This window comes from Trichoderma gamsii (assembly GCF_001481775.2).
Source record: "Trichoderma gamsii strain T6085 chromosome Unknown Scaffold_34.2, whole genome shotgun sequence".
Classification (NCBI taxonomy): domain Eukaryota; kingdom Fungi; phylum Ascomycota; class Sordariomycetes; order Hypocreales; family Hypocreaceae; genus Trichoderma; species Trichoderma gamsii.
In genome coordinates, this window is record NW_020171371.1 from 298,499 (window position 1) to 311,161 (window position 12,663).

Genomic DNA, 12,663 nt, shown 5'->3' on the forward strand with positions numbered 1-12,663 from the left:
TTGAAAGACAATCGGACAAAGCAATGGGCTGTTTCATCTGTTTTCTGTTTGTCCTCTTCTCGGCGCTTTTCAGACAAAGAGTCATAGAATAGCCCTCATCCCTCAGAGTGGATATCGGGAGAATTCGGGATGACCAGCGGACCCCCATCCTCATTTTTCCTGCTGTGGAAAGTCGCAAAATGGGGGCCCTCGTTTGTAACTCCGCCTTCGGTGAACCACCAAGCATTCTGACGGAGCTCAGGCCGTGAAAGGCGGAATTTCGCCGGGAAAATGCGAGCAACAGCGACGGGCAAGGCAGATGGATTTATAATAGGAAACGGCGGACTAATAACCTCTCCGAAAACACTGATACACGAGGCCTAGCCTGTTGCCCTAATTCCTTTGGATCAGTATAATCGTAGAATAAATTCCCAGAAGCTCCTTTTTCGGCGACTTAGACAGTCGTACGACAAAGCAGCGGGCAAATTACCGCTTCGAGTCAGTTGTAGCTGCTTATATCCTTCGAGAGCTGGTGGCAGGATCAGCACCTATACGCAGCTTGCAACAGCAGCCACGATGACCGACTTCGGTGGTGGGCATTCTTCACCAACGTTCCATTCTCAGTTTTGCTGCTGCCGCAAAGAGACTTCTCCGCGTTGATATTTATAAGAATTCAAAAGGCGCCTGCACACTTGTGATGGAGTTGACCAGTGATCTGGGATAAAGGCCACACCACACACCCCCCCAAGCCCCGCCATCTGGTTCGGGAAAATAGGCCCTGGTTGATTAGGGACTAGATGACGGAAAAAATGGCACTAGCACGAGTAGACGCCGTTGCATTTTACCCTGAGAAACGAGTTTATGATGCACGTAAAGAGTGGGTTTTGACCTGGTTAAGATGACACGTTCTGGATTACAGAACATCCAAATATTACCTTTGTCGGAAGTGGCTGGCTTAATCGTGAGCAGGTAGCCATAGCAGCGGTTGGTGGCATAACTGAGATGTTAACCATATCCTTAGTACGGCTGTTTGCATTGTCTGGCGGTGTCCGCTGTGGCTGGAGTTGGAGCCTGCGGTTGAAAGCTTGTCGTCTTCAAACAGAGAGCCTCACAAAAGCACAACTGGTGCACCTTGGGGTACGTGCAAGTGGCAGGACCATCACCTCATTTCGGATGTCACCATGGCTTGTGTGAGTGCAACCATAGAAGTACCCTAGGCTGCCGGCCAGAGCCACTATTGCAAGGTAGCAGCAAACATGTCTCGAAACCAGACCATTTCACTTTTGTGGCGAGGCTCGTATCAGGTTTCGAGTAGCTCCAGGCTATTACTGCCGCTATCTGCAGCGCCAAAGATTCGGGCAACGGGCCGGCAATCTTGGTTGGCCTGAGATAAGGGCGGCAGGCCGGTGGCTGGGATGCTGATTGGCTGCAGGCGCCAGTTTTCTGATGTCGATTTTTTGAGTGAGCACGGCCGAAGTACCACCACCACGCGAAGAAGATGGGTCGACGTTCTTGTCTGCGCTCGCTAGACTGCAAGAATGTCGTAGCAGGCCAAAATGGGGGTGCATCGCAAAGAGTAGGGTCGCCATAATCGAGTCCCTCTGCGACGCTACGCACGCTGGTGCTGCAGGCATCGACGACGCTTGTGCTTCATTGGCTGATGAGGTTTCTTTTCAAGCTGCCGCTCTCCTTTGGACTCTCTGTTCTCAACCATGGCGCCGCTGGCGCGGGCAAAATCCATAAAAGCATCTGCGGCCCAGCACCCCCGGCCAGTGTCTGCATGTCCGCATGCCCAGCCCCGGCTTTGCACCCTCATCTTGTCCATCTTGCAGCCAGAAACTGCAACCGACCTTGCCGTTTAGGCATGTCAAAGCACGGCTGAAGAATTGTGGCACGTGTGGCCATGACGACGTGAGGTATCGCAGGCTGATGGGCGTATGGGGCCAGATTTCTGGGAGGGGTTGCCATTGTCTCAGCACAATCTCGCACCAGTAGAGTAGCCTCGCAATGGTGTTGCTGTCGATAGAAAATTGCAGCGGGTGCTGAAATCGTTTCCTCTGCTGGGTCTCTCTCCGGACACCAAATCTCTCTGTGCCATTTTAGGGTCCCGTCCTGGAAGAGCATGCTTCGTTGGCGTTGAAGCTTGAGCGCGACATCGGCCACGCAGCGACCGGGATTTGGAAAAAGGTCGCTTGTGATTGGCTGCACTGCTAAGCTCCAAGCCGTCAGCCACAGATCCTCGTGTGCATCGGTCGCAGGGTCCCTACCTTGGAGTCTGGGATGATCCTGGCAAGGTAGCAGAGATGCTGTGGGGTTGGCTGCGAAACCCTGCCGCATTCGGACAATATTAGCTCCTCGCTCTCTCGGATTTCTCTTACACAAAGCATGTTGCAAACCGAATTTCTCGACGACTGGATAAGCGTGCTGCTAGCCATCTGGCCATCTAGATAGGCGCTGAGATGAGCGTCAGCTTGCCTGGAGCCAACCAGAGGGCCGGGAATTTAGTCGTCGCATATTACTGTGACAGCAACCCATGAGGCGAAGATTGAAGGGAGGGGCCTGGCTGTGGTCAGCGGTTGTAAGAAGAAGCGACGGGGTTGCAAAGCCGCCTTGGTGCAGCCGAGTACTGTGCTCGCAACTATTGCTCGGGGAAATTACCAGTCCATTTGGACATGCTGGCCTCAACACCGTCTGTTCCGCTAGAAAATTTTCATGATTTTTGCAAGTAATTTGAGGGTAATGCAAATACAGCAGCGAGTTTCATGGGGGTAATAGAAAGGTTTAATGGGGGTAATAATTTGGTTTTTGAGGGTAATCGATAGCCCGATTGGGAAATCACGATAAGTCAGCGATGGAGCTGCCGTTGCCTGAGGCCCTTATTACGTATGGCCACGTTCTAGACGGAGCCTCAGCGACTTCGACGAATTCCGACTGCTAGGAATGCAGTCGGAGAGGATCGGGTTTGGAGCAACAAAGTTGATGCTTAGCAATTGGCTTTGCTGCTCAACCGAGGGCCAATTTTTGCCTCTGTTGCCGCAAGAGGAGGGTGACGTACTCGGCCGAAGATCCATCAGATGCGACACAGCATAAACCAACGTGATATGCTTGTCGTACTACCTCGATACTAGATGCTACTGGAGCTCTTTGTTTGCAAACCCAAGGCTAGCGCGGCCTTGGATGCCAGCTTTAACGGATTGACATCAGCAAGAGACGAGAATGCCTGCACTTGGAGGGGCCTCAGTCTCCGCACATCGGCGCCGTCGTTGTGCTACCGACGAATGAAACCTCCCATCCCGCGTCCCCGTACTCGCTCGACGAATCGAGACACCATGGTATGAAATACAACCAGCACCATCAAAGGGAAATTGCCATTGGCACCCCCCCGGAGCTTGCGGTGTTTTCTGACATGTGCTTTGGAGGGGCAGATCGGCCCGCTTAAAAAGCAATGCCAGTTCGTCGCTGGGAGGCGCCGCGCCAGTCGCAGCGCCGCATTTCAGGCGGTTGGTTCTCAAGCCCCCCACTGTCGGCTGCGACTTGGTGTTTAGTCGTCCGGGCCTATATCACAAAGCGACTAGCATGCCGCTTGACATGTACTACTTGTATTTCTGCTCTGCGGCTGCTGGTATGAAGACTCTAGTCCTTCTGCTCGGACCACTTTCTTGAGATCCATGCCTTGGCAGAGCCAAGTTCTGAGCAATAGACTCGGACAACTGGAGACTCTGGACGCCTCCTCTGTCTATAATAAAGCCTCTCCGCTGCCCATCCTCCCTCCCTCCCCCCTCTCTTCTGCTTTACTTGCTTCACTTTCTCCCTCCCTCTTCTCTTCTACTCTCCCTTGTGGCGTGTTGTTCATACTTGCAGAGCGCAAAGCGTCTCATTGATAATTGATACCACTTGAACTTCATAAGCCGGTAAGTTGTTCGACGCTGATGATGCCTCTTCCCATCTCCCGCCATATAGGTAGTTCTCCAAATCTCCCTCAAGTCCCCTAGTCTCCTTACCCCAAAAGCAAGTGCGAAAATTCCACACACAAGGTTCGCTGCATCTGCCGGCGCCAACTCTACTTCTGCGAGATGGGGAAAATCGGAAAAAGCAGTCGCCCATGTTATCAGGATTCTGGCGGCTTCTGCGGATGGCTCGCAACCCACCAAAATCGATAATAGATGCTGCTTGAACTCAATTGAGGCCGAGAACCACGACTGCCGAAGAGAAAGAGGAGGAGGAAAAGAAGAAGAAGAAGAAGGGGAATTGAGATTGACGCTTGGGTAATTCGAGATGCTTGCGAATTGGAAGACAATGTTTGGACTCCAAAATGCGCCATTTGGCTCTCATTATCGCGCCCACATCCTCAATCCACAACTTCTCTCTTATGAGCTCATCGACTTGGTCTGGCGACTTTCACCCATCTCGCTTCTCCTGGAGTCTTGCGATGCCGCTGGTGGTGCAATATTATGCCCGCAATACAACCAATGCTTTTACCATCCCAATTTCAATCTCAGCAAATAAACGCCAAAAAAAAAAAAAAAAAAAAAATTAAAGATCGCACCCAGCAACCTGGCCTCATTTGCTCTCTGCCGATGACGGTGTCGACTGCGCAAGCAACGCGGGCAGGTCTGAGACACGGGCGCCAAGCGGACGCAATGGGCAAATTATTGTGGGCATGAGGGGCATCGTGGGGGAAAATCCCGACGCCAGCGTCATCGTCTCACATGCTGTTGGCCGCGCAAACGCTTAAAAATTGGGATTCGGCTGCTGGGGCTTAGGGCTGCCAGTGCTAAGTCACAGTGAGACAAGCCCCCCTGCAGCGCTGAGGCAGGGTCCCCACCCACTGCTGGCCTAGGCGTTTGCAGCCCTGTCTTGGTGTGCGACAGTACAATCGAGGCTTCTTCGAGCTGTGCACCTCATCCAGCGATGACAATCCGGCACCAGCGGAGGCTGTCACCCAGTCACGGCATTGGATTTTATCAGTTCCCCCTTCTTTCTTTTCCCCGCATTGTCCACATTCTTATTCTTATTGCTTCCGTCCTCTTCCCGATATCTCCTCATTGATAGCTTCTGTGGGCCGTCAACTAACTTCAGATTGCTTCTCTAGATCTGTGCTGAGCGCAGAATTACACTCTTCCAAGTTACGATACGACACAGCTGTGAGCAAAAGCTCCCTCGTCAATCGTACCCAACCAATATTTAGCAAACGGAGCCTCGCCTAGCATGGGCTATCTCGAGGATTTCGACGACCGACAAATTGAATTAGACGCTGAAAAGGAGGAATACCATCCGTATGAGTATCAGGATAAGAACAATGACTCATGGGCTGGTGCCCTGCCGGTGAAGCAGGGTCTGTATGACCCATCCTATGAAAAAGATGCTTGCGGTGTAGGCTTTGCTTGGTGAGTTTTCTCTTCTTGACGTCTTCTGGCGCATAGTATAATACGATCTGCTAACCTGCCAATTCTAGCCACATTAAGGGCAAGCCAAGCCACAAGATTGTTAGCGATGGTAAGTTGCTACAGATGACTCGGGGGGAATTTCATGAAGAGAGACGAAATTGCTAACTTTCTCGTCAGCACGAAACCTACTGTGCAACATGACCCATCGTGGTGCTGTGGGATCCGACGCCCGAGATGGCGACGGTGCTGGTGTGATGACATCCATCCCACACAGGTTCTTCATCAAGAACTTCGAGAGAGAGGAGAACATTAAACTGCCTCCTCTGGGTCAGTATGCTGTAGGAAACCTGTTCTTCAAGCCCGATGAAGAGACCTTTGAAGAGTCCAAGAGGCAGCTGGAAGATGTTGCCGAATCGTTGGGTCTGCGGGTTTTGGGATGGCGACGGCCTCCCGTCGACTCCAGCTTGCTCGGCCCTGCGGCCAAGTCCCGCGAGCCCATCATTGCTCAGCCTTTTGTTGTCCTTGCCTCTGCATACGGCACCGGCAATGCCCCAGAGACCACCGACCCAGCCCAGTTCGATGAACGGTACTTTGAGCGACAGCTGTACGTACTGCGGAAACGCGCCACTCACACAATTGGCCTGCACAACTGGTTCTACCTTTGCTCCTTGTCGAATAAGAACATTGTTTACAAGGGACAGCTTGCCCCCGTCCAAGTGTACTCATACTACCATGATTTGGTCAACGCCGATTACGAGGCTCACTTTGCTCTTGTTCACTCGCGTTTCTCTACAAACACCTTCCCCTCATGGGATCGTGCTCAGCCGCTGCGATGGGCTGCCCACAACGGTGAAATCAACACCCTGCGAGGCAACAAGAACTGGATGCGCGCTCGTGAAGGCGTGATGCAGTCCGACATCTTCAAGGAGGAGCTGGAAATGATGTACCCTATCGTCGAGGACGGTGGATCCGATTCCGCTGCCTTTGACAATGTTCTCGAGCTGCTCACCATTAATGGTGTGCTCTCTTTGCCCGAGGCTGTCATGCTGATGGTGCCCGAAGCCTGGCAGGGCAACGACTCCATGGACCCCAAGAAGGCTGCCTTTTACGAATGGGCTGCCTGCCAGATGGAGCCCTGGGACGGTCCCGCTCTCTTCACATTCGCCGACGGCCGCTACTGCGGTGCCAACCTGGATCGAAATGGTCTGCGTCCCTGCCGATTCTATGTCATGGACGACGATCGCATCATCTGTGCTTCTGAGGTCGGTACCATCCCAGTAGAGCCGGAATCTGTGATCCAGAAGGGCAGACTGCAGCCTGGTAAGATGTTGCTGGTTGATACACAGGCTGGACGTATCATCGACGATGCAGAGCTCAAGGCTGCCGTCTCAAACAGATACGACTTCCGCTCTTGGCTCGACAGCGAGTTGATCACCTTGCCCAAGATTGTGGAGACCTTGGAGGCCAAATTCGACCTGGCTGCCAAGCCTGATGCGGCTCGCTTCCAGGAGGACCCATTGATGCTTGCTTTTGGCTATACTCACGAGCAAGTCAGCTTGCTGCTGGCTCCTATGGCTGCTGACGAAAAGGAAGCTTTGGGTTCCATGGGCAATGACGCTCCCCTGGCTTGCTTGACCGATTCCCCGCGCCTTCTCTATGAGTACTTCCGACAGCTCTTTGCTCAGGTCACCAACCCGCCCATTGACCCCATTCGAGAATCCATTGTCATGTCACTGGAGTGCTACGTTGGACCTCAGGGTAACCTGCTGGAGATGGATGCTTCTCAGTGTGGTCGCTTGCTTCTTCCCAGCCCCATCTTGTCCATCCCCGAATTCAATGCCATCAAGAATATGTCCTCCATCCACCCTGAGTGGACTGTCAAGACAATTGACCTGACCTACCCCAAATCTGAGGGTGTCGAGGGCTACTTGAAGCATCTGGATGAGATCTGCAAGGAGGCTACTGCGGCCATTGAAGCGCGTGACCGAGTTATTGTTCTGTCTGACCGAGGCCTGTCCGCTGATCGCGTTGCCGTATCTGCACTTTTGGCGTCTGGTATGGTCCACCACCACCTCGTCAGCAACAAGTGGCGATCAATGGCGGCTTTAGTGGTCGAGACTGCTGAGGCTCGTGAGGTCCACCATATGTGCGTGCTACTCGGATATGGTGCCGATGCCGTTAACCCTTACCTCGCCATGGAGTGCATTCTCAAGCTCAGCAGAGAGGGTCTTCTTAAGAAGAAGCTAACTGAAGATGAGCTCATCCGTAACTACAAGCACTCTTGCGACGGTGGTATCCTGAAGGTCATGAGCAAGATGGGTATTTCTACCCTGGCCTCTTACAAGGGCGCTCAGATTTTTGAAGCTCTTGGTCTCGATGAGTCAGTTGTTGAGAGGTGCTTTAGGGGCACGGCTTCGCGTATCCAGGGTCTTACCTTTGAGCTCATCGCTGAAGACGCCTTCCGCTTCCATGAACTTGGCTTCCCCTCCCGCTACACTGTCGGCATCAAGGCTCTTCCGGAATCTGGTGAATACCACTGGCGCGATGGTGGCGAGGCACACGTCAACGACCCAACTGCCATCGCCAACCTTCAAGATGCAGTCCGTTCCAAGAATGACAAATCATACGAGGCTTACTCACGGAGCGAGTATGAGCAAATCAAGTCTTGCACTCTGCGTGGTCTGCTAGATTTCAAGTTTGACGATTGCAATCCTGTCCCCATTGATCAAGTTGAGCCATGGACCGATATCGTCCGCCGCTTCTGCACTGGTGCCATGTCCTACGGCTCTATTTCCATGGAGTCTCACTCTACCCTTGCCGTTGCTATGAACCGATTGGGCGGCAAGTCCAACACTGGTGAAGGTGGTGAGGACCCGGAGCGATCCCAGCGTCTCCCCAACGGCGACACTATGCGCTCTGCTATCAAGCAAGTTGCCTCTGGTCGATTCGGTGTCACCTCTGCTTATCTCGCCGACTCCGACGAGCTTCAGATCAAGATGGCTCAGGGTGCCAAGCCCGGTGAGGGTGGTGAGCTTCCTGGCCACAAAGTCTCCAAGTCCATCGCTCGCACTCGCCACTCTACCCCTGGTGTCGGACTTATCTCGCCTCCTCCCCACCACGATATTTACTCCATCGAGGATCTCAAGCAGCTGATTTATGATCTGAAGTGCTCTAGCCCTCGTTCTCGCGTGTCAGTCAAGCTGGTGTCTGAGGTTGGCGTGGGTATTGTCGCTTCCGGTGTGGCCAAGGCTAAGGCCGATCACATCCTGATCTCCGGTCATGATGGTGGTACTGGTGCTTCTCGATGGACCGGTATCAAGTATGCCGGTCTCCCCTGGGAGTTGGGTCTTGCCGAAACTCATCAGACGCTGGTTCTCAACGATCTTCGTGGTCGTGTCGTGGTCCAGACTGATGGTCAGCTCCGAACTGGTCGCGATGTCGCCATTGCTTGTCTGCTCGGTGCTGAAGAATGGGGTTTTGCTACCGCTCCTCTGGTTGCCATGGGCTGCATTATGATGCGCAAGTGCCACCTTAACACCTGTCCTGTTGGTATTGCTACCCAGGATCCCGAGCTTCGCGCGAAGTTTAATGGCACTCCTGAGCACGTTATCAACTTCTTCTACTATGTAGCCAACGAACTCCGAGCCATCATGGCCAAGCTGGGTTTCCGAACCATCAATGAGATGGTTGGACGCGTTGAAGTCCTCAAGATGCGAGACGATCTGCGCACCAAGAAGACCGCCAACATTGACCTGTCTCTGTTGCTGACCCCTGCCCACAGGCTGCGACCTGGCGTCGCCACCTTCAACGTCCGCAAGCAGGACCACAAGCTCTACGTCCGATTGGACAATAAGCTCATCTCTGAAGCCGAGTTGACTCTTGACAAGGGACTTCCCTCCCGAATTGAATGTGACATTGTCAACACCGACCGTGCTATGGGTACTTCGCTGTCTTACCAGATCTCGAAGAGATATGGCGGAGAGGGACTGCCTCTTGACACGGTTCATGTCAACATCAAGGGATCTGCCGGTCAATCTTTTGGTGCTTTCCTCGCACCAGGCGTCACTCTCGAATTAGAGGGTGATTCTAACGATTATGTTGGCAAGGGCCTGTCTGGTGGTCGCCTGATCGTCTACCCTCCTCGTTCGGCTGTCTTCAAGGCCGAGGAGAACATTCTGATCGGTAACGTCTGTCTGTACGGCGCTACTGCCGGAACTTGCTTCTTCCGTGGTGTTGCTGCTGAGCGATTCGCCGTTCGTAACTCTGGTGCTACCGCTGTCGTTGAGGGTGTTGGTGACCACGGATGCGAGTACATGACTGGTGGACGGGTTGTCATTCTTGGCAGCACTGGCCGCAACTTCGCTGCGGGTATGTCTGGCGGTATTGCGTACGTTTTGGATATTCACAAGGACTTCCACACCAAGCTCAACACCGAAATGGTTGAGTATGGCCCTCTCGAAGATCCTACTGAGATTGCCTACGTCCGCGGCCTCATTGAGGATCACCATCACTACACTGGATCTGAGCGAGCGGCTCGTATCTTGGTCGACTTCAACCGTGCTCTGCCTCGATTCGTCAAGGTTCTCCCAACGGATTACAAGCGTGTCTTAGAAGAGGAGGCCACCAAGGCTGCCGAAGCCAAGCGTGCCGAATACAACCTTCCTGTCGTTTCTGGTGTGCATGGCAAGAAGGACGACAAAGCCGCCAAGCTCCAGGATATGGAAGAAGCCATTGGAGACAACTCAGCCGAGAAGAAGAAGCGGGCTCTGGTGCTTGACAAGACCAAGGGTTTCATGAAGTACGCTCGCCGCACGGAGAAGTACCGCTCCGTTGCTACCCGAACCAAGGATTGGGCTGAGATCAGCTCACGTCTCGACGAAGATGAGCTCAAGTACCAGTCTGCCCGCTGCATGGACTGCGGTGTTCCCTTCTGCCAGTCTGATACCGGCTGTCCCATCTCCAACATCATTCCCAAGTGGAACGAGCTTGTTTTCCAGAACCAGTGGAAGGATGCTCTCAACCGTCTCCTCATGACCAACAACTTCCCCGAGTTCACTGGTCGTGTCTGCCCTGCCCCTTGTGAGGGCGCTTGTGTGTTGGGTATCAACAGTGACCCTGTTGGTATCAAGTCAATTGAGTGCGCCATCATTGACCGCGGTTTCGAGATGGGCTGGATGGTGCCCCGACCCCCTGAGGTCCGAACAGGCAAGAACATTGCTATTATCGGATCTGGTCCCGCCGGCCTGGCTGCCGCAGACCAGCTCAACCGAGCTGGCCACACCGTGACGGTGTATGAGCGTGCTGATCGTCTGGGCGGTCTTTTGATGTACGGAATTCCCAACATGAAGTTGGACAAGCGAATTGTCAAGCGCCGAACTGACTTCATGGCCTCCGAGGGCATCAACTTCAAGACGGGCGTAGCCATCGGTGCTGAGGGCCAGCCTTCACTCGCTGATCTCAGGGCCAGTAATGACGCTGTTGTCATTGCTACCGGTGCTACCGTCGCTCGCGACCTCCCTATTAAGGGACGCAACTTGGAGGGCATTCACTATGCCATGGAGTTCCTGCACAAGAACACCAAGTCTCTTCTCGACTCCCAGCTCGCCGACAACTCCTACATTTCCGCCAAGGGCAAACATGTTGTTGTCATTGGTGGTGGTGATACCGGTAACGACTGCATTGGAACCTCGGTTCGTCACGGTGCCAAGTCTGTCACCAACTTTGAGCTGCTGCCTCAGCCTCCGGATGAGCGAGCCAACGACAACCCTTGGCCTCAGTGGCCCCGAATTTACCGTGTCGATTATGGCCACACGGAAGTCCGTCAGCACGACGGCAAGGACCCTCGCGAGTACTGCATCATGTCCGAGGAATTCCTTGACGACGGTAGCGGCAAGGTCAAGGGCATCAACACCGTCCGTGTCGAGTGGACTAAGAACCCCAGCGGCGGTTGGGACATGAAGAAGATTGAGGGCTCTGCGCAGTTCTTCCCTGCTGATCTTGTCCTGCTAGCCATGGGTTTCCTCGGACCCGAGGCGCGCGTTCTGGGAGACGAGATTGAGAAGGACGCTCGCAAGAACGTCAAGACTGCTCCTGGAAAGTACAGCACCAACGTGGATGGCGTGTTTGCTGCGGGCGATGCGCGCCGCGGGCAGTCGCTCATTGTTTGGGGCATCAACGAGGGTCGCATGGCTGCTCGTGAGGTGGACTTGTATCTCGAGGCTTGCACCAACTTGCCTGTGACTGGTGGTATTGTGAAGAGAACTGCTCAGGAGATTTTCACCAAGATTGCGGCGCAGTAAGGGATGGGGTATAGGTAGATTCGGTGGGAGGCAAAGCCACGAGTTTACGAAGCATACTTTTATGATGCAAATAGTTACTATCTAGGTTTTGCATGTTACCTTTTTTTGCTAAATTGTTGAGCAATGATACCATAGCATTAGTTCTTATAAATAAAATGTCTGAATAGTTTTATATATTCCCTTATTATACCTTCAAAGTTATTAATGCAACTTCGCAATTCACGCCCTGCAACAACCGCCAGGATCTTCTTTCATCGGACAGCGGCATACGACAACGCAACATCGTATCATATGCGGTGGAAAGCTCCCTGTAAATTGAAGGAGGCTGGCAGGCATCTCGTAGTCGAGCATGGCACAAATTACTCATTTTGAAGCTTGTCCAACATCTTGGGCTTTCAAGGCCAGCATTACTGGCTTGTTGTCTATTTGTAAATCTTTTGTATATGCTTTGAAGAGCAGCTGAGAATGTCACACAGGAGCAACGTCCCTTTAATCTCACTTGTTGAGCGAAGCTTGCATTAGGGTGTGGCATGCAGTGTGCTAAAACAAGGCAGGGAGCAAAATAGCTTCATGCCATTCCGCGTTCATAATTTACTTTATGTTAACAAATTACACAAGGATACTAATTTGGAATACTATTGATATCAGGGCCACGTCTCACGAGGCCTTTATGCCGGATAAGTCGTTGTTCGTAATTGGATTGTTTGAGACAAAGCACAGACACGATCTCCCACAAGCGCTTGGATGTCATCCGAAATAGTACATGCTTAATTAAATGTATGATACACAGCAGGAGACCACTTAGCTTATATATAATGGTGACTTCGCCCTCGACTTTGGCATGCATTTAATAGACAATCCACTAACACGACACAAGCAAGTTATTACGAACAAGTGCGATTTGACATTATGAAATTCTCTTCAACATGCTTGGCATACATCCTTCCCATGAGTACTCATGTGCTTGGACAGAATTTTGCGGATTTGTGCGACAATAT

General features: G+C 52.7%; 1 protein-coding gene across 1 annotated transcript; it reads left to right on the plus strand.

Annotated features, from left to right (window-relative positions):
- Positions 1-5,187: 5,187 nt before the first annotated feature.
- TGAM01_v208340 (glutamate synthase (NADPH)) lies at positions 5,188-11,665 on the plus strand (the record flags this gene model as incomplete). The annotated part of the gene is made up of 3 exons (XM_018810407.1): positions 5,188-5,366; positions 5,435-5,475; positions 5,544-11,665. 3 exons carry the CDS (start codon positions 5,188-5,190, stop codon positions 11,663-11,665), a joined length of 6,342 nt encoding a protein of 2,113 aa, XP_018656391.1.
- Between the last annotated feature and the right edge of the window lie 998 nt (positions 11,666-12,663).